The 22,923-nt window shown below is 48.5% G+C and overlaps 1 protein-coding gene across 1 annotated transcript in view; it reads right to left on the bottom strand.

Moving 5' to 3' along the window:
* Nucleotides 1-22,923, bottom strand: part of LOC135386026 (atrial natriuretic peptide receptor 1-like) — a 299,570-nt gene that overhangs the window by 129,649 nt on the left and 146,998 nt on the right. The window contains exon 2 of the mRNA XM_064615737.1: nt 18,796-18,910. Within this exon, the coding sequence (XP_064471807.1) occupies nt 18,796-18,910 (115 nt within the window). The remainder of the gene's footprint in view (nt 1-18,795; nt 18,911-22,923) is intronic.

The raw sequence follows: 22,923 nt of genomic DNA, 5'->3' as shown, positions 1-22,923 counted from the left end.
ACAGGTAGCCACTAATACCCTTGTCACACGGGCAGTGTTAACCGCGGTTAAGGAAACCACGGTTACGCGTAACCGCGGTTCGCGACTGTCACACGGCGCCGCGTAACCACCGTTAGCGCGCAAACCGCGGTTTGTGGTAACTGAGTTTGGCAACCTCGGTTAAGGGCAGCTAACCGAGAAAATGGCGACGGCCGTGCCCGTTGTGTCAGGCGTGCTTGGTGAAGAAACGTCCTCTCAAAAGCGTATCATTTGGTCTGACGCAACAACGCAAGCCCTGTACGCATTTGGGAGGATAATCTGACAGCCTTGCGTTCGAATAAACGCAACGCGCCCTTTTTACGCCGCGATGGCAGATCAACTGATTGCAACGTTACCGACCGGCGAAGGGCCGTACACTGGAAAGCAGGTGCGGTTGAACATTAATAATCTAAACAAAGTATCGGCAACTACTTCGACGATGAGCGGAGATTGTAATACCATTGCTGAGCGTCGAAAAGCAAAAAGACCATGGAACCCGCTTCTTCGTCGTTTTCCTTTTCATTGGCGACCGGATCGTGATCCGCCCGTGTGGCAGCAGCAAACCGTGTTCGTTCCTAACCGCTGTTAATTCTTGTAACCGCGGATAGGCATAACCTCGGTTAAGACTGCCCGTGTGAAAAGGGTATAAAATGATACAAGATCTCTGTTACGCTTCTTATGCATTTACTTATTTTTCGGCCAACAGGACCCCCTTACATCCCTTCCCCGGGCAACGTGCAGCCAATCGAGGCAGGCAGACCTCCCGAATCCCCACGTCAACCCCCACCCCCAAGATATGATTTAAATTGCGAAAAAAAAATCGATATGCCTAGATTATATAACGTATTTTTTATGTAGCATCTTCATATGGCAAATGAAGTAGTCCCTATTGCTATTCCAACGCCCCATTGAAGTCTCAAGACTTGCCTTCTTGGGCGTCACGAGTTTGATGCACTAACATATACTGGGTGTCCACGCTAAGTGTGAACAGATTTTTAAAAATATATCAATCACTTTTTCCGAGATGAAATCAATTGCAATATAGCATATGCTGAAGGGCACTCCCTAGGGGGGCATTAACAGACTCCTAAGGCAATGTCTTAATTAACTTTCAATAATTAACTTTTTAATTATAAAAGCTACGAAGTTGCTCCAATGAGAACATCTGATCTCTTCGGTCACCAGATACTAAAGCCGTTTTCAGAACAAAAATCCGTTCGATAGATCGTCCGCAAAAAAATCGTGAAGGAACGCCAATTTTTTCTTTATTTTATTCATTGCGCATCTCTAGAGACGCGACTTTCCTTCGACCCCAATACGAGAGGATGAAAGAGCACACTATCGCCTCTTGCGTCCTGGAAAGAGATTAAAAGAAAACAGAAAATGCAGCCCAAGATAAGGGCAGTCGCGATAGAGTCACCCGATAGATTTGTGTTTTTGTTTTGTTTCCGCAAGTTAAAGCTAATCTTCGACGCATGAGGCGGCACTGTGCTCTTTCACTCTCTCACACTGGGGGGTAAAGGAAAGCCGCTTCTTTGAAGATGCGCAATAAACCAAATAAAGAAAAAAATGGCGTTCCTTCATGAATTTTGGTATCTGGTGACCGAAGAGATCAGATGTTCTCATTGGAGCAACTTCGTAGCTTTTATAATTAAAAAGTTAATTATTGAAAGTTAATTAAGACATTGCCTTAGGAGTCTGTTAATGCCCCACTAGGGAGTGCCCTTCAGCATATGCTATATTGCAATTGATTTCATCTCGGAAAAAGTGATTCATATATTTGTAAAAAAATCTGTTCACACTTAGCGTGGACACCCTGTATATAGTTGGAGGGACTTCACTCACCGAAACATGCATTCACCTCCGTGAGCTTCCTTTCGCCTTCTTTGCGTCTGCGTTCTGAGTGACTGGCATAACGTCGGGCAGCGCCGACGTTGTGCCAGTACCTCAAAATCGAAACTTTAGATGTACGCTACACCGGAGCCGCCGCTGTCGGCGCCGGTGCACTTACAAGTTGGAAATGGAAGGACTAAACTGCTGTGACATGCGAGTCACGGCACACTTGCAGCAGCAGTGTAGTGCACCCCTATTGAACATAGTGGTTCTTCGGCTACGTTTTTAATGTTCCATATGATGGTGTTACGATGCACTGCTGCTGCAAACTTTCGAAGGTAGGAATGACAAAACATGTTTCTTTTCTAAGCGGCGGCGAGAGGACAACTGCCTTCACCCTTGGCCTTGCATGTCCCGCGCTACCGAATGGACCGCCAGATCTCGAATATTATGTCACATAGAACGGATGTTGCCTCCAGGCAATGGGATAGATAACAGGCGGCACACACCAAACCAACCCAACCGATAATCGAAGTTTTTAGATCTGTTCGGTTCCGATATAGTTCAAAGATGGCGCTTGTAATTACGGTTCAGTTCCGGTTCAGTTCCAGTTAAAAATAAGGGTTAGTTCCGGTTTTCGATACCGGTTCGGTTCGACGCTCTGCTTGGAACATTTATCTTTTTTCTGCATCATATGAGCGTACTACCTTCAGGAACCGTCACGCAAAATATTTCATTTGGGAAGTGCGAATGTACTGAGAATATTGCTTTGCAAAAGGGCGCGTAACGCCGACGACCTCACCCAGCGGCTCCTCGCGTCTTGTGAAATCAGGAGGTAGAGAATTTTTCATTGGCCACCGAGAATCATCTGCTAGCTGAGCGACCACTCGAGACGCGGGAAGGGCGGCGCTGCAAGAAGACAGAAAGGAAAAAGAAGGCGCTCGCCTCAGCATTTGCGAGGCGCATGACATTGCAGACTGGACGCCGAGGGGAGCGGGTTTTCTGACCCGCGAGATTGAAAGCTCTTGTGCGCTCCAGGTGGTGGTTGTTGTGGTGGCGGCGAGAGGGCTCGCCGTTGTTGCCTTCACAGAGGTGGACAACATCACCGACTGACGCCCTGGGGAATGTGTGTCCTGGGCCGACTTCTAAGGGAAATATATATGCCGCCATACGTCTGAACGCGTCTCAAGAAAACCCAGGAAAAAAACCCAGACAGCACAGCCGGCACCGGGAATCGAACCCGGGTACCTCCCAGTCTCGACGTGACATGGCAAGCACGCTGACTACTGAGCGACGCGAGCTGGATTACGCGCTCCAAGATTACGCGTTACACTCGCACTTTTTGTGCCAATGTGTGGCCTAGGACTTGTAGTCCTAATTTCTAGTTCTCGCGACATATTTGTTCTCGAGTCCTTCCATCGCACTCCTCTGGCAGGATTCCTCGTTTATTCCGCAGCAACGGCTTCGTGTGATACGCGAGGCCGACTCACCAGCTGCCCCTGAACGAGATAAACCAAAGGTTAGTGTTCCGCGGATCCCCTTCATGCGCATCCGGCATCTCATGTACGGGGTTGAATTCGGCATCGTGGCGCAAGTAGTGAACGGTGCTTGTAGAGGTGCACAAGATGCTTCAATGTCTTCCGCGGCACATTCGCGACGACACAGGAATAATGTACGTGAAAATAAAGAAAATGAAGGTGCAAGACGATATGCCGTCCATGCTCCTGCCACAGACGACAATGATCAAGACGTGCATCAGCTCTGGCGCGCGAGTGCGCCTACCAGTCAGTTCTATCCAGGGCTCGAAACCGTTATTTTGGGGGGTTCGGTTCAAGTTCCGGTTCAAGGTTGTCGGTTCAGGTTCAGCGCAGCCAATAATGATTTGAACCGATATTAATAGGTTCGAATCAGTTTACGTGTGCTGTGCTTATCAGTGTACCACAAGTGAGAATTAATATCAGGTTCCGGCGATGGCTTGCTCCTTCTTTCATCCTCCTACTCCCTTGCCTCTACACTTCATAGGTACAAAGAACCATGCAGTTCACAGCAGATAATCTTTTACTGCACCAAAAAGTGCTGGGAAATGGCGTACAGCTAGCATACCATTGAACTCCATTGCAAAAGGCTATCGCCAATTTCTAAAGAAAAAGAGAGAGAGAGACAGAAGATAGCGGCCACGTGGTAGATAGGCGTATCCCAGAGTCCCATGCGCAGGCAGACACGTTGCTCTCCGTTGAAAAGAGGGCGCCGCTCCTGTGTTTCCTTCCTCTCTGCTCTGGGTCTGGACCACACGCCAACCTCTTTCCCATGGTCACTAGAGCGGCTATTACTTTGTGAAAATTTACGTCGCCTTCACACTGCGACGCTGAATTAATGCCAGCAGCTGAGGCAACAATGCAAAGTGTAGCTGTCGTGTAGCACACGTTTTTTTGTTTTGTTTTTTACACCTCGAGTTACAAAAATGTACGGTATGTTGTGAACCTTTTGGAGGTGAGGCTGTAGGAGATACATGGACTCAACACTTCTTGGTTCATCAATTTGTCCGCTCTATGAATTCGGCAAGATTCCGAGCGATGTAGGGATGTGCGGCTGTCGAGTTGGAAGGTATAGGCGTTTTTACCATCTGGCGGACCGGTTACCGCATCATATTTTTTCGGTTCAGTTCCGGTTCGCTTAAGGGAAGAGCAAAAATGTTTGGGGTTCGGTTCGGCAAAAAATAACGTTTTCTTGCGGTTTTCGGTTACGGTTAAGTTCCGGTTTCGACCCTTGGTTCTACCGGCACCGTCCTAGCGTGAGGCCACGAACATCTGCCCGCTGCATAGAAATCTGCCCGCCGGGAGATTCCATCATCGCTAGGTCCATGTAGAGGAACACCACCTTCTCTGCACGCACACGCAACCGCGAAAAAGGGAGAGTTGAAGATGTGGCTCAAGTTCATGTGCCACAGTACCTTGTGTACCGATAACAAACTAACTTTTTTTAACGATGAATGGGAGTTTTATCGCCAGGGGCGATATGCTGTCCCAATGCTCAGAGCCGTATATATAGAAAGAGTTTGGTCATCTTTTGCCGCTTCACGGGTGGAGTCTTTTTTTACGTCGCTCTTGCACCGGCCAGAAAGCCTGAATCCAAGCGAAATTCGCTTATCTGCGAGCAGGTAGGCGACAGTCTGATGCAGTCCAGCGGCCGGTCCATAGGTACTGTTGTCGCGCTCAATGTAGTCTACCAAGGGTCGGATTCACAAAAAGCACGTACGACGGAATCTGTCGTAACTCTGTCTTAAGAGGATGTTACGACGAAGTCTATATTCACGAAGGGCGCGCGTCGCAAAATCCTCGCAACTTACGGCGGAATCCTGCGAGAACTCCGGAGCGGTCTTACGAGGAAAGATGGCGGCGTACTCGGCAGCGGTGGATTTGGATACTGCAAACAAAGACTCCGTAATACCCGCCCACGCATTGCACTTGCCACAGACCCTTCAGGGACCATCGCCCGCAGCGTCAATGGAGCACTTTTTTGCTTGATAACCTTCAACGAGTGCTTCAATTTTGCGCTCCGTAAGATCGGGTCACAGGGATTTTCCGAGCATCCCCACACCTACCTAAGACACCTTGTAACACCCCTCCGAATTGTCTGCCAGAAAGGCTAAAAAAGCCAGAAAAGCTGCAAATATGAGTGCCACCCCCCGTACAGAACACTCCACTCCCCCGAGGCGAACATACTGGGAATATCCCTGCTGGGTCGTCGAACGCATTTCGCCTGGGATTGCATGGCATCCATAATGGCCGAAAGACCGAAAGACCGAGGGCACGTGTAGGACTTCTTCTAACGGAACGACTATTATTGGTACGATTAATTGATTGATTTTTAAAAGACTATTGGTACGACTGCGCACCTTCGTCATTGTTACTATAGTGAAAACGTAGTCTCATACCCGTTGGCAGTTTCTCTTCGAGTTGTACGTGACAGGAAACGAGCAACTCTCTCTTCCTCGGCAAAAGGGGTACCTTCTCCACTACGATAGCTTTGTGAATCCCGCTTACGACCGCTCACGACGCCGTCGTACGCGCGTCGCAGACTGCGACGTCCTAGGCGCATTTTATCATTACTTACGATCGTTTTTGTGAATCCGACCCCAGAATCGCCGGTTTATGATTCACAGGCGCCTGTGATGTAGAGGCCTTGTTACCAAACTGAAAGGATTCAAGGACCAAAGGTTCTCGAAGGACGTGTTTACCCCTTACATTGTGAACAACGCTTTGCATCAACATGGCGCTGTCGACCGGTTGACTACTGGACAACAATAGAGCGCGGCGACGGAGGTCGTTCAGCCGCGACGTCGCATGACGCAACTGATGCTCCTAATGGTCAAACTCTGTGTAAAACGGCTCTGCCAGAGCCCATGGTAATGTGGGGAATGAAATAATGAGCCCCTTCACAATAAGCATCGATGTCCGATGGTGTCCAAAAAGGTCAAAAGAGCTTTGAGCGCAGAGCGTTGGAGGGCTGAATTTGGCTAGATTTGGCCAAAGACCTATCCATTTCGATAGAGAGAGGGGGCGAGAGTCCAGCTGATTTAAAGACCCGGAGAGTGCGGTTCGGGAAGGTTCGTAGTGTGGGCAATGAAGAATGTGCTCTAGATCTTCTAAAGCACCGCGCTGAAAGCAACTGGGAGAGTCCACTTTTCTCAACGCCACTGATCTGTAAAAGGCACATCGAGTCGCATTCGATGAATTAATGCGGCATCTTGACGAGAGGCGTTTCGTGGCAAGCAGAAAGCGAGCGTTGGATCCACTCTTCTCAGTATAGATGGGGGGGAGAATGTCTGTGGTGTCGCATGTGTCGTCTGTTCTGTATGTGTATTATTTTATTCATGTGTAATTGAAACGCTTTGAAGAAATGGAGCAGCAGACCAGTGATGCGTGTCACCCAGCTTCAATGTTTGTAAATAAACAAATATCCCCATCCTCCTCAGTTACCCATACGCTACGACAATACGTCTCTGTGCACGAGAGAAAGAACAGGTTGGAGAAAGCACGTGACAGTGTCTGTCCACTTAGAAAACAGTAATAAGGGAGCGTTCGCAGACGGGCCGCGACACTATGGTGAAAAAGATGATGCAACAGGGTCCTCACGTGCAGTTGTTGTGGTACCTTATTTGAGAGCCATCCAATAAGGAGGTTCTACATGCAGGAGGGGAAAGTGAAAAATTGAAGGGCTGTGCGAAAGGATGACCTACTTGCATAGCGTATTGCCCCGAAGCCGTCATCTGTACCGATCGTATAGTCGTAGTACCGGTGTAATCGTGTGTGCTGATAAAATTCTCACAGCACGTACGGGAAGTGTTATAGATTGTGTATTCGTTAGGGGGGGGGGGGGGCATAGAGAAGATACTATGTTTTTAATTGCGTCAGCTACATGGGGGGGGGGAGTCTCCACAGGTCTCTACTTTCCATCGTCGGAGAATGCCCGGGATGAGCTCACTGTGAAGCCTTTGCAATCGGCAGCAATGAGAATGAGAAACTATGCCACAAAATGCACGATAAGAAAATAGCTCGTTTAACCAAAAAAACATATGTAATCCTTCCAAGCTCTGATAGTAACAAAAAACATTCTCTGACACGTCCGCATAGGCCCGTGATTACAGAAAAGAAAAAGAAGAAAACACACAAAGAAAATCACACACAGAACCATGAAAACAAGTGCAAACAATCCAGCCCGCGTCCCAACATCATTCTCCTCCTCCTCCAATGTTGCGCCATTTCCAACGTTCTCCCACGCCGCAGTTCCTTCTTCATAGGGTACAGCAGCTGTACCGGTTCGTCGCAAAACCGATCCGTTACACAGCCTGACCTCGCAAGCTCGAACGTTACCGTGTCACCCGATGATTGTTTTCTCCACCTGTCCGAGCTTCCAAAATAACCGGAGCCGACTAGCATAATATATTTTGACAATGTCGCCCGCCTTCACGGCATTCCCCGGCTGTGGTGGCTGGTGTGTGGGAAACTCGGCTGGTGTGGTAAGCGACGAGCTGAACACAGTTCCAGAAGGTATTTCTCGGACTACTTGGTCCAAAACTTATTCATCAGCCGTCGGCGATGCTCAAGTCTCCTGCAGTAATCGCGAGCTGTGAGCCTCCGGGTCATCGTCATGTTTCCCTGCCGGCTGGTAACCGAAACTAACCGTTCTCGATTGTCCCCTCTCACTCTATCCTTCTCGAAATGACGTTACTCAAAATAACTTTCTCCTTTTAACCCGTATGGGAACTACCTCACTCAAAGCTCCCTTCTCGGATGACCGAGCCATTGACCCATTGGAACGTTTCAAGAGAACCGTCCACCTAGAACATTTGAATAGAGACCTGACCTGTATGTAGTCCATATCACTTAACCAGAGGTTAGATGCTACCAACACATCAGCAGCCAAGTTTTGCTGGAACGTTTCGCGTGCGGTTTAAATTCACGAATCCTGCGATTCGCGAAAATTAGAGGCCCACGAACAATGGGGTGTTGTATTACAGTATCTTTAAATCCTTCTTGTTCATAATTATATTTGATGAATTACCTCCCGCAATGGGGTAGAGTATCGCCCCTGGCTATGAAATTCTCCCAATCATTATTATTAAAACAAAGTTGTTGTTGTTTGGTCACGAAACTACATCATCGTCGTGGAGTCTTCTCACCTGACGTCGTCGAGCTATAGGTACGGTTCTTCACAAGGTTACGATTGCAAGAAACAAAAACAATGTGCAGGTTCTGACGCAGCGCTGGTCTCACATGGCCATATTTATTTTTTTATTTTTCAGTTAATGAATCAATCACCACTTCGAAACAGATAAGTTGATAAGTAAGTAGAATGATAACACTTCGAAACTGCCCGGGCTTCATATTATACAAACAAGCCCATGACATTATTATCCACTTCTTCAGAAGTGTTTCCTACCAGTGAGCGTTATGTTCACGTTCTATAGGTAATTATCAATTTATCTTGAAAGCAAACACCCAAACATAATAATAATAATAATTCCGGGCTTTCCGTCTCGAGACAACTGCGATCAGAGCGACGCCACAGTGGTCGGGCCTATGGCATAATTTTTGCCCACCTGAGGGTTCTTTCACATGCGCCGAAATCTCAACACACGGCACACCACATTTAAGGTCCCTCGCGGAAGACGGCGGGTCTGAGCAACTTCCAACTCATTCCACCAAGTTGCCATCAGTCCTCGGACGGGTTTGAACCCGCGATCTTGGGATCAGCTGGCGGACACGTTATCGACTGAGCCACTGAGGGCGGTACACCCAAACATAGGATCGACATGATCGCGGAGGATGCACGAATAGGTTGTTCTGAGAAAAACATGTATGGTTTGTTTCGCGGCGGATGCAGCGCGGAGAGAGTTTTGGCTTTTGGGAAAGGGTAGAAAGGCGACGGGTACAAACGCCAATGGGTAGTTACGGTATACAGCGACTCGGCAGGAAGGCTGTATATCGTAACTACCCAGTAGGTGCAATCAAAGGACTATATAGGGGGAGTTGGTACAGGTTCATAATGGTACTGCAGCAAGAGACGAAGTGTGTAGGTAGTACTGTGTGCATTGTGTAGATGGAATGCATAGTGGACGCCCGATGAGAAAATGTGCGGGTGTTAACGCTTCGATGTCGGGTTCGCAGTGGTTTTGATACGTGATGGAACGTGAATTGACTATAGCCTCCGTCGCCACCAGAAAAGTGATGATTCCTTCCGACGTGATGGATGTACAACCGAGCACCTTCCTGAGAATGGCCTTCACACTTCTGATCAAGCGTTCCCACCAACCGTTCCACCAAGCTGCCCGTTCGGCGATAGACCTCCATTGGACGCGGTTGGCGGATAGGTGATCTTGTACTCGGGCGTTTGCCAACGGCTGTTGTAGGTTCGGTATCCCCCTGGAAGCTTGTTTCAAAGTGGTCGCATCGTCGGAATAAAGGATATGTGAAATTCCTCGACGTACAATAAAGCGCCGTAAAGCAAGAAGTGATTCAGCTGATAATTCTCACCAGTTCCAGGTGTACTGCTAGTACCACTGCACACGTCAAGGAGCAATATAGACCTTGTTGGTTTTCCTGTCCGCGTTAATAAAGATTGGTCCCGAGTAGTCCGCGCCCACTACTTGAAATGGGTCGGTTTCTTGACACGCGTTCACGTGGGAGCGGAGCTACAGGAGCTAATATCAGCTTTACGCGAAAATGGAGACATCGGCGTCATCGATGTACAGTCCTTTTGAACAACTGTCGAGCTCGTAGAATCCAAAACCGTTGACGCATGTCCACCAACATGCTGCTTACTCCGCTGCGTAGAAGTCTGTTATGAGTGCCAAGCGGTAGCAACTGTGTTAAACGGTGGCTGTGAGGCAAAATGATGGGATGTTTAGCGTCTGTGTTGATGTCTGCTCCCTGAAGACCGCACGTTTGCGATCTCGTTCCCAAAAGATGTGCTTTGCGTGAATTTCATCCAGTAACTTCCGGCTTCATGGATCTCGTTGGCGCTGAGGGGGCCAGCTGTAGCGCCATCTGTACATCTAGGTCAGAGGGTCTTGCTCTAGATACCAAGTTGACCAAGTATGTTCGTTCCTCCTCGAGAACTGCTTGTGAGCCGCAGACTTCGGGACAGTGGGGCCAGTTGTCGCCTGATTCAGAAAGCCAGCTAGGGCCATTCCACCACAGACCGATCGCCATGAGCTTCCTCGCCGAAAAGCCACGTGTAAGTAAATCGACAGGGTTCTCGGCACGTGGACAGTGACTCCAACATGATGTGCAAGTCGCGGACTGGATCTCGATCCGCACACGATTCTTGGCGAATACTTTCCATCTTTTACTTGGTCTAGAGATCCAACAGAGTGTAACAGTAGAATCCGTCCACATGTGATGCATCATATCCACTAGCACGCCTCGAGCGTACTGAACCATTCGAGCTCCGACCGTTGCTGTGAGGAGTTCCAAACGAGGGAGGTTAAGCTTCTTTAGAGGTGCAACTCGTGCCTGGCTAAAAAGATTTGACTTTGTACCCGTTGCCTGATCTTCGTAAGCCGCAGCTCCATATGCTTTTTCACTGGCATCACTAGATATGTGAACTTCGAATTCGCTGGAATTCGTCGAATTCGGAGGAAACACACATCGTGGCACTCTCACTGTGTGCACTTCACTGCTACAGATATCCTAAAGGTTTACTGCTTACTCTCTTCCTTACTGCTCTACCCACAGTCAACCAACTGTCTTTCCCCTTGCGCACTCTATGTGCCAGCTGAAAATCCGCCGCTTTACTGCCAACCGCACACAGCTCTTTCAGCAAGAAGCTATACGAACCAATGCCTTCCTTAAATCCATTGACCCTTTAATGACATATGCTGTGCCTGGCCGCATCCCGCGCATCGAGGAATCGCTGCTTCATCGGCTGCGGCTGAATGTGGCCCAAACTCCTCTCCTCCTATTTAAGATGAATCGGCACCCATCACCTCTTTGCCCAACGTGCAACGTAGAAGCCGATGTGCCACACATTCTCATTGCCTGCCAGCGGTACGAAGATCACCGATCGAGTCTCCGGCGCCGCCTTGCTCATCTAGGCTACCGAGAGCTTTCCCTCGCGGTGCTACTTGGCCCTACTCAGCACGCTGAAGTCACGTCTGCGCTGACACGATTCCTTCGGGAATCTAAACTCCTGGGCATTCTCTGATGCGTCCCATGCGCAACGATTAGTGAAGGAGCTGTTTCTTCTGTATTTTTTCGTAATTTTCTGTATCCCAGCTGTTTGTGTCTTCTTTTGTTTGCTCGAAAGCATTAGCCCACACCGTGGCTAACCTTTCCCTTACTTTGCATTAAACATACCCCCCCCCCCCCCAGCGGCTGGAACAAGAGCTTCGCTCGTATTGTAAAAGGATTCAAGACTCCTAGCGGATCGAATTTTCTCGTTGATACTTGGAGCACCACTCGTTTTGTTTTTTCAAGGGCTCGGGATCCGTCACGTTTTTCCGACTTTCGCTTAAAACGTTTCCGTTTAAACGATTTATACGCCGTTTAGATTCACGTATAGTCTGAAAAACGTTTCCATGTGAAACTTTTGAACGTTTTAGTTAATGCGAAACGTTGAAGCGTTTTGTTAAAATGAAGCGGTTGAACGTTATGTCAAGGTGAAGCGTTTAAACGTCTTGTTAATACGAAGCGGATAGCTATTTAAGCAACTTCTTATCTTTCTTAATGGGAAACATGGACGCGCCAGGCATTACGGGGACAGAGACAGAAGTTGTCCCCGTTATGCCTGGCGCGTCCATGGTTCCCATCAGTAATTACCAACTACGCCAGTTTCTCACTGTCTTATAAGTAGCTTATTTCTGCAGTTCATATTTGGCTTTCAAGCCGCCCTATCAGTGTTTATTTTCGTCGTACATTTCATTATGAACCGACGTGTGAGTTTTAAACATGCCGAGCTCGTAATGTCGGTGATGACGTTTGAACCTTTGGGTATTTTATATGCTAAAAATTCCGTATTTACCTTCTTTCCGCGAGTAGTATTTTGGTGAGAAGACCGGCGCGGAAGGTTGTCACCTTGAGCGACTACTTCATCCTGAAGCATGTAACCTACTCTTTCCCACTGGTTCCCACTATTGCACTCTAAAACCAGAACTTTTGACAATTACGCGTTAAGAACCAATAAGTGTCCCGAATAATATCATTCTTGCGCCAGAGTGGGAAAAAGGGATGAATACGATTTTTGTGGCATGATGCGCTGACGCAAATTCCCACAAAGAGCCGCACACCTCCCGTTATGAACAAATTGGGATGGAGAAAAGGATAACACCCAGAATTGTAATTCTGCCGGACGGTGTCGATGAGATAAAGCTCCGATTTTGGAGTGTCAGCATTCCCAATGCCATGAGTGCACGCGGAGCGGTGTACGCTGCGAACGGGGTCGTGGCAACGCTTTATTAACCACCAAGAAACGGAATAAACTGCGCCCTGCGCTGTGACTGGTCTTTATTAAACATAAGACGGTCACAAATGAGCGGGACAAAGTAACATGCCACTTTAACGATACCCTGCACTGTCTTTCAAGGAAAGTAAGCTGTAGTGTTTTGGGGAGGAAAGAAAACGATTAAACGTCTCCTAGGAAAACGTTTATATATGTATACCTGCCGCTGTACGTTTATGCGAACGAATACGTTTAAACGTATCCTGGGAAAACGTTTAGATACGTATACGTGCTGTTGAACGTATATCTAACAGACCACGTTTAAACGTGTTTTAAGAACACATTTAATCCGTGAAACGTGTTACAAAACGCGCTTCTTAAGCAAACGTTTAAACGTTTATCATAGAGCTCTAGTTTTTTCGGCATTAGGTATACAGTCTGTTACGTTGTTCACGTTGACAGCCAGGAGTCCTCGTTTATGTCCCACCCAACACCAAGCACCTTTCGCATCGAAGTAAAAGCCACGGAGATGTCGTTGATTTCGTCGTTCTCAAGTTTCGGCTGTAGTGTAGGGGAGTTAGAAGAAACGGAATAAACGGAATAGAAGAAACGAAATAAAGACCACTTCGTGAGTAACATTTTAGCGTCCTGTGTTATCCGCTTCTCTTCTTCGTAAAAGCATGTCGTCCATCTCGTCGTCCGCTACGACCACGAGATCGTCGACATAGAACGACTGCAGTGTAACTCCCGCCGTGTCCCTTAAGTCGTCTTTGATGTTCTTAAGGTGCTGGTGTAAAGTAGGAGCTACCAGGAATGGGGTAGCAGATGCTCCAAAAGGTATGCGTGTCATCCGCCATTCTAGAATCTTGTTAGGTGTTCACGCCGACGGCCACGGAGTCGCCTCAAACCATAGAAAGCGCTAAGCATCTCTATCCTCTTCGTTGACGGCTATTTGCAAGAAGGTATTTTGTATGTCGGCTGTCATCGCAACAGACTTCCTTCTGAAACGTATCAGAATGTCCAGAATGTCCGGGTTTAATTTCGGTCCGGTTTCTAAGCAATCGTTCATCGACGCCAGTCCTGCAGCGTGGGAAGACGCATCGAATACTACTCTAAGCTTTGTCGTTGTTGAGCTTTCCCTGATGACATCTGGAGGCGGCATACAATGGACATGGTCGGAGCAGATCCCCTCGGTGGCGGGGACCGCTTCGGCGTGGCCGTTCTTCACGTAGCTGCGCATCGCTTGATCATATTCTCCAAGACATCTTTCATCCTTCCGTAGGCGGTTCACTAGTCTTCCTAGTCGTGTTCGTACAGTTCCGTAGTTCTCGCAAAAGCAATAGTTGTGGGACTTCCATTGCTGCCGTACCTCGTACCGTCCCTCCTTCACGGTTATAGTGTATTCAAAATATTGCAACGGTGGACAAGAGTTACCGAATGGGGAGTCGATATTCTCCAGGTCCGAAAAATGTTGTCAGTCATAGTGTTTCCAGGCATCTAGATGATGGCCAATGCCGGCTCGAGGAACGCTTATCATGCTGCTTGTCTGTCAGGCAACCATCTTCCGTATGGCACTTGGACCCTGGAACGTCCACCCAAGCTTATAATATTCATGGCAGTGAGTTCATTTGCATGGTATCGTTTAATTTCGCCTGTACAAAACCGCCACATCTGATCCGAACCGATCAGTACACTGATCCCGTCTACGTGCGGGACTGTTGGGAACATCACCGCGTCTGCGACATCTTGACCATTCATTGTCAAATCTATAAGCTCCTGGTCGTAAGTAGGCGTCGGCTGGACTGGATGTCCTCGCTGATGACTGGTATCACGATTGCTTCCACCAAGTCCTCCTCGGGGCTGAATTGGCTTCGGGGCTTCGACTGTACCCGATGACGTGTCACCACCTCAGAAGAGGTGGTGTTCGCAAAGGTGTTGATGCTGATCTCGAGCTCCGTAGTGACAGGCAAGTTCAGGCTGTTAGCAACGTCTTCTCGGGCGAAGGATCCCTGGCTGCCACTGTCAAAAATTCCACGGAGGTACATGCATTTATCTTCGGATACTGTCCAGGCACGGAACGTCTGATGATCCGCTGTTTCGGACAAACTTGTGGTAGTCCGCGTCTTGCACCCGATATTGGTAACGCTTGTGAGCAATGCGCTAGGGTGTGACGCTTCAATCTCTGTACATTGTGGCTCTGTGGTCGCACAGTTCCTGTCAGTGTCGCACATGCAACTCACGTGCCTTCCTTGGCAACGTGAGCACCTGACCTTCCTTCTGCATTCGTAAGATCGGTGACCCACCAACTCCCGTGGCCTAGCGGTTAAGATGACCACTTTCCACGCCAAGACAGGAAGGTGACACGGATTCGAATCCTGTCACCGGCTGTGCTGTCTGACGTTTTCCCTGGGTTTTCCGAAGACTTTCCAGTCGAATGTCTGCACAGTTCCCCAGGATGTCGGCCCAGGACCCATACTAACCCCCCTGTCCACCCACTCCTTCCTGCTGTCCTCTCTCCATCTGTTCATGTCTGCACGCCGCTCATAGCCACAGTTGCTTAGCGGCACTAACGGAATTGTAAAAAAAATAAAAATAAAAGATCGATGCCCTGACATGGTGCACCTGAAGCATCGTCGTTCTGCTTTCAGTTTATCCTTCTTCTGTGCGAGATCTATGTTCGCGGTGCACCGCTCGGTACCGTGGGATGAAGAGCCGCAGAAGTAACATCCTTTCTGTGTAGCTACCGCCGAGTGAACCAGTGATGTCAGTGTTGGTGTCCGATGGGCATCTGCATAGTCTCTCTTCCGCTGGCTTTGTTGATCTGATTTCAGAGCAACTCCGCTGTTCTCACGGCTTTCCATATGTCATCCTGTTGCGACGATAGTCCAGTGCTGTTTCTGGCAGCAATGATCCGGGCAGTATGTCGGCCATCATTGCAGAGTAAGAGACAGACTTAACTCCTAACGCCTCCAAGCCGCGCATATGCGCCTAAACGTGGTCATAAAACCGCCTTAGTCCTCTACTGTCATTGGGCGACTTACTAGGTGGCAGGTGACCCAGCATCACCGAATGCTCCCTTTCAATCCTTTTCGCGTCGCCGCACCTGTTCCCGGGGACCTTGAGGTCATCGTAGTAGCAGGCCTCTGTAGCGTGAAGTCCCGTGATGGCAGCGGCCGCTGGACCGATCAGTGACGTCCGCAAATTGTGAAACTTCTCCACTCTGGACAGCGTCGTATTCTTGTGCACCGCATCTTGAAACCGTTCCCCAGGACGGCTCTGGCACAGTTCTCCGTTGAGATTTTGCAGTTCGAGCTTCCGTAACTTGACCCCACTTCTTGTTGGGTTCCGACTAACAGGTTGATCAGCTGTCACTGTGTCTGGTTGTCCTGCGGGCAATGAATCTGCATCCTGCACCTTGGTAGGGCGGCGTATTCGGTACTTCTATAGTGAAAGCACTTTCACTCCCTCTTCATCGTGTTCAGATATCGTAGTAAAGTCCTTTTCAAAGCTGTCCATAGGTAGGAGTCGTTCCAAATCTGTGTTTGCCTACATGAGATCCTGGCTTCTCAAGGTCAGACGTTCGATCCATTCGGTCAAGCCCTCAGGTGTGGCATTGTCAGCATCGAGAAAAGCTTTCACGTAACGTTTCATAACTTTCGTGCACCTGCCTCGCAGAACTGTACGCTTCACCTTTTGCCGATCCATGGTAGCTTCAACGTTGGGTATCTTACATCCACTCCCGGGTTTCGGCACCAAAGGTATATGTGAAGCCTTCGCAATCGGCAGCAATGAGAAGGAGAAATGCACAAAATGTACGGCAACATATGCCACAAAATGCACGATAAGAAAATAGCTCATTTAACCAAACAACTTATTTAATCCGTCAAAGCTTGATTGTATAGCATACAGAGCATTCTCTGACACGTTGGCGCGAGCCCCGCGATTCAAAAAAAAAAAGAAGAAGAAAAAAAAAGCACATCTGGAAACAAGTTCAAACAACCAGCTCCAGTCCGTGTCCTAACACAGTTCTCTTCCTTCTCTGATGCCGTATCTTTTCCAACACTCAAAAATGACACGGCATGTGAATGTCAATCTGCGCAGCGATTTCTGACGCCATTTTTTGCCTATTTGAAAATACATGCCCCATGCACGTCACACCCCTGTCAGATGGGCGCACATACGGCCTTAACGGTGACGGCTGTAAGTGCATACTGTCATTAACTTCTTGCCAGACGGGGAGCACGTCCTAATAGAATGTAAGCTCTACGAAACGCAGAGGCGGCAACTCTCTGCTCAGCTGAGTGGTGCTAGCCGACAGACGATCAACCTGGCTGCAATTCTTGGCCCACGTCAGAGCCATGTCCAACACCGTCGAGGTTCTTGGAGTTCCTCTTGGCTACCAGTTTGCTCCAGACGCTGTAGGGTCCTCCCCTGCATTTCAAGGACCATTGACGCTTCTTTCATGTGTTTCTTTATTCCTTATGTGTGACGTAGAGCTGCGCAGCCAGTGGAGGGGAGTTCAAGAGTTGTACTTGCACATAAGTTCATTTTCATATATCACATCTCATGTTTCGCGTGTAATGGGGTAACATCTTGTACTGTTCTCAAGCGGTGAATCACCCCAGGTCATAGTCATGATTTATTTGTTGTTGTTGTTGTTGTTGCCAGACGGTCAGCAATACGGCCTTTGCGACAAAACTGATATAGAAGGGCAACGGCGTTCCCGCAAGACAGTCTACGGCATTCCATCGAAACTGCCCAAGCCTCGTCACCAAGCGCCATAAGCAGGATTTTGCACATTTAATTCAAAATACCAACTAACCGTTGTTTTCGTGTACCTTCAGTCAGAAAATAACGCGACTTCACTACATTACATTCAACGTTCGCAGATGTGTTTATCAACGTGGACATCATCGGCAAAATGCCTTCACGGATACCGTCTGGCAGCTCCAAGAGCTTAAGGATGTGTCTAACTTACGGCCAGTTCTTAATGCCGTAACCGTAAAGACCGTATATGTTCCCATCTGACAGAACTATTACGTACCTAACCAACTCATGTGTCCAACTGTTGAAAAGGAACGTTGACAGTTACGATATTAAACAATGATTGACGACGCCTGTAAGCCATGTGATCCCTCCTTCAAAGTACAGATATTTAATATAATTTTGTCGGGTGCGAATGTACTGAAGAGTCCCCAACGCACACGATTTTTCGTTATTTGAGCTGGGCAACTTGTGACGAATACCTACGAACAACTGACGAGCCCTACCAGTTCTCATTTTTTTAACAATGAGGAGAGGTAACATGTGTGTAAACTTTTCCACTCACACTGGAAAGTACAGCAGCGGGGCCGCCGTCCTCCCCATTAAAGCGCGTTTACGAAGTCAGCCGTTGGAGTTGAGCTAACCTCTCCGTATTTTTCCTCGTTTCCAAACCAAAGCCAAACACCAAAGCCTCCGCGCGTACGTCGATGCACCTGAATAATCCAACAACTCGTGGCTTTCCGTAATCCTAGGATGCACAGCGATGCGGTCTTGCCCAGGAAAGCGCAGCGTGAGCACTCAATAAGTGCGCCACCATCATAATGAATTCTTCATGAATGCACCACGAAACTCCTTAAACAGGACACATGAAGCCCTTTTCTAACACACGTATCGGTTATTGAAACACGGGAGAGTTAGAAATGGTGCGGGACGAATATGATGGGGGTACTGAAATTCATCATTACACTCCCTTTCTGTAGTGTAAGGGTGAATTTTGCAGAGTTGATCCCACTGCGGGGGGAGCGGTAGAACGCATATATCTAATCACACGCGTTCGTTCAAAGAGGTAATGCACCGCTTCAAGTTAAACGCGCTGTCTGGTACAAAAGGCCCGGATTGTAATCCATGAACGAAATTTGCAGTACAGCAGAATGCATTTTCCAACTATTTCAAAACTTTTGCAGATTGCTGTTGCAGATGTTTGCCATTCTTTGATGGTGTATTGGAAGTGTGACCTACCTCGTGAACAGCTCGACGGAGAAAAAGACGTATTCTCCGCTGCCAACCATGTTGAGTTCGAGGGCTGCCAGCATGATATCCCGGATGGTGTTCGGGGATGCACACATAAGGATTACTGGAAAGAGGGGAAAAAGTGCGTTCACTTCTTCAGTTTCACCCGCACATAATAGAGAGGAGTATGTGCAATGTTCGCGATAAAGTACGTATCGATACGTCCTATACTCAGCTGCCTCTAGGGCCTTATACCTCTGACACACGGTCACGTTGGAACTACTTTCCATTAAGTGTCTTTTACAGCTGCAAAGGACACCTTCGCGAAAGGAGTTCGTGTCGTTGGCACACGACAGAGCGAACTCCTTTTGGTGTATCGTTTGAAAAATATGCATAAAGACGTCGCGCTAGATATTTCCATTAGAACCTGCCTTCACGTACGACGAAGTAACAGTAAACATAACAATACGATCAATGAATTCAAAATACGTACTGCAACCGCAATATCTTCACGCAGACTTCAAGTACTTGAAAAATGAAGACACGGCCTGACCTTCGTTCGAGAGCATTGTAGTCGGATCGCCTTCGTTCGAGGCTACACCATACGCCTTTACAGACGAAAATGAGATCGCCTAGAGCAGCTTCCCAAAAGGACCGCTTCGTAAAAGATTCCTTGTTGCAGTGTGTCACGTTAGGCAACGCCTTTCCCTTAGGTGTCCCTTTGTGTAAAGGAGTTCAAAAGTGCCCACGTGTCAGGGGTATTAAACACCATGAAGGATATTGATTAGTGTGGTTGTTTGCACTCGATAGCGACATCTACGACACAAGTAATAAGCATTTTACGTTTGACAGATATTGGTTGTCTTCTCTTATCAACCAAGTCTAGGCTGCACAATTTGATTTTACGGTGGTTGTTCGGGATGCTAGTCAACAAGGCTACCATCTCCTTTCAGAAAAGTGTATTGTTGTAACCGCGTAAATACCTACATCAATACATCTTAGCGTCCTTAGGTAAATTATTGCTCGCACATCAAAACAACTGTGTGCTGTACTAAAAACTATTTTACACGATGTACATCCACGGCAGGTCTGTGCTATAACTGGGTGCGCAAACTAATACATTTCACAGTTTTAGTTGGTCGAATTTCCACCTCAAAAGCATTTGCGTAAGCTGAGGTAGCTCAACTTTATGTGTTAATATTGATTACATGTGTTATGCAAACGGAGGGGGGAAAAGCACATACGAAATTGTTGTATTGTTGACTCTATGAGATGAGCCGCAGAAGATTGTGTACTCATCTTCCTAAGCTTTCCCTAACCATTTATCCCGCTTGTTACCCCATACGAAATGCGACAGCGTGCAGCGGACAAAGGTCAGTGCCTGCGCAGTGATCGCACATGCTTTGCGTGCAGAGCAGCAAACCCGATCATAGGATGTCATGAGCCTCGTGCAGAAACACCGGTGTCGCCTACAAACGCGTTCACATCCTGTCAAAGACACTGCTTTCTTTGGTGCGCATTTCTGAACATCTGGCCGAGAGTAACGCTTTGCCGCAAGCCGTTTCCTGGCTTTCTCGGCCAAAAGCCGCTCACGTTCCTCACATTTACAGCTTTTGCTGCATGATGGAACTTTTTCACGGGGACGGCGTGTTTCCTGACGTTTCATGCGGCGCGCCGTTGGTTGGCACAGCAGCGAATTAGAGAGCGCATGAAAAAAAAATAAGTAAACAGAAAAGAAGCGGCAGCCGTACTGCGTGGGATGCAAGGGCCGTCAAGTCTATCACATGCTATGAGGCGGCCGCGAAGGGTGCCTATACGGCGTCTGCAGATATGGAGTGCAGGGCTCGGCGCGCCGCTTCAGAACGCATCGAGCGGACAATCAACCAGACGCGCATTGGCTGCATGACGGCAACGTGACCCAGCAGTGAGGGAACATAAAGCGGATGCGATGAGACGAAGCTGAGAACACCAGAAGGTTGTCTACGTGTGCGCAGGATGGCCGAGAGAAGTTACGGGATCCCGGGGATAGTTCCAGATGAGTCCTGCCCGGGACCCCCTCCTCACGTCTCCTGGACAGCTACCTAACAACCGTCGGGCCTTCGGTCGGGCGGGCCCCCTGAAGTGGCACGGGCACCAGAGCTCCATCCCCGGCTACTGCCCTCTCACCGTCACTGCGTGTGCGTGCCGAACAGAACCGTGAGCCATGCGCATCTAGCCCTTACTGTGCGTGGACGATAGATAGAGCTATTGCTGTCACTTCTTCACATGTAGCTGCAAAAAGGCGTGAATTTTTGGCCAACCCGTCTGCATCTATCCTGCAGTTATGGCGGCACATCAGCGGGGGCGGTATCTTATTATCCCACTGTGAAATACCAGACGTTCGAAATCCCGAATCATCACAGTCTAATGCTCGTGCCGCCTAGAACACGCGCAGGGATCTGTATTCAACAGGCTTGAACTAACCTTGGTCTCACTACAGCCCTATATAGGTCTCTCGTCACCATAAACTAAACCAATGTCGCTTCGGTTTGTGTCTCCAGCGTGTCCGCCCTGCTAAGCCTAACTGTCGCTGAAATGTGCGTTTCTTTCGCGACAGTGACTTAGGAACGTGCCAGCTTCGCGTGTTTTCGATGTTCATCTAAGTGATATTCTACTTTGAAACACGCTCATTCTCAGACCTCGCAGTATAAGCTTTGATTTTCAGATTTCTAATTTTGGTGTTGTAGATCTTGAAATCTGAGATTTTGAACGATGGGATTTGAAAGACTCGGATAGCATCGTATATACCCTCTGCGAGCTCTATACTGGCGTGAATGCTCCGCAGAACGCTGTCTATATACGCTGTATTTGCACGGCGTCCGCGCTAACGGACGACGTAGACGACGTCACGCGAAACGCGCTGTCCAGATACTGCTAGGTGATGCATTCCGATCCGCGGGTGAGAGCACCCCGTCCGAATCACGTTCCACAATGGAGCCGCCCTGGGTCAGTTAGGACGTGACGTCACTAGAAGGGGGGAGGGGGTTATTACATGACAAACAAAAAGGGAGAGAGAGACACGGGAAGTTCAGCCAAACGGAATGGCGGCACGACATCGATAATCTTCAAATCTTCCGTCTTTTCCTTGGTTTTCGTCAACGCATAAACGGAACAGATGTTATCATTGCGCGAAGTTCGTTCATAATTATATTTAATGAAACTCAATCTTGTGACGTTCCCTTACGCTACGATGTATAAACTTAATTTTAGTGCTTCAACTTACGTACAACGCAGAGTTCTGTTTGTCAGTTTTGTAACAGTATTCCCAACACACTCATGGATGCTGCTGGCCAATTGTTATCCCCTAAGTGTCCTGCTGCGTGGGGGTCCCTTTCTGAGAGCGAGAATGGGTTCTCTTGAGTTTGAAGTATATCACTAGATATTGGGTATTGCCATACACGTTATGTACTCGTCTCTTTGGGAATTGTGGTTTCCAGAAATCGTTTATGTATCGTGTTCATTGTATACGTTTTGTAGTCTGGTTTTTAGGAGTCGAGATTTGTGATTGGCCCAGACATGTCACGAGGCCTGTGCGATGTGGGACGAATGAGACCTTATAAGCCGCCGTATGACGTCACGAAGAAAAGAATCAGAGTCGGAGACGGAGTTGAGTCTTAACTAAGAAGGAAGGGTAGAGCCAGCGGACCGTCAGTAGAAAGGAGCGGGAGGCCGGGTGGAGGCCTGGAGGGAGATTGTGAACGGCGGCACTCAAACGCCATGTATTCAGCTTCAGGAGACACGCTCGTCGCTGAAGACGCCTTCCACCTGCGCTGACGCACGGGCAACCGAGGCGGAGCTTGGAAGCGCCCAGATGCTGTCACTGACCGACGAGGGGCTCCCGACGTCTATGAGCGGCAGGACGGGCAGACGCGGGTGGCAGCCGAACTCCAGAGACCCGGACTCCAAGTAGGACGGTAGGCACACCGCCGTCGTTGCTTCCGCTGGACGCTGGTCGTGGACAAGAGCTAAGACCATGACCGAGGAAGATCGACGGTAGCGGCCACGCCAGGAAAGTCGGATCGTACGTCACCACCGAGGTAATCTTCTAAGCCCATCTTCTACGACCTCATCTGCGGCCTGTGGAAGCAAGTAGATGTT

The sequence above is a fragment of the Ornithodoros turicata genome, chromosome 2 (assembly GCF_037126465.1).
Source record: "Ornithodoros turicata isolate Travis chromosome 2, ASM3712646v1, whole genome shotgun sequence".
Taxonomy (NCBI): Eukaryota; Metazoa; Arthropoda; class Arachnida; order Ixodida; family Argasidae; genus Ornithodoros; species Ornithodoros turicata.
The sequence above is the reverse complement of the archived record's forward strand: the minus strand, read 5'-3'. Positions and strand labels throughout refer to the sequence as shown.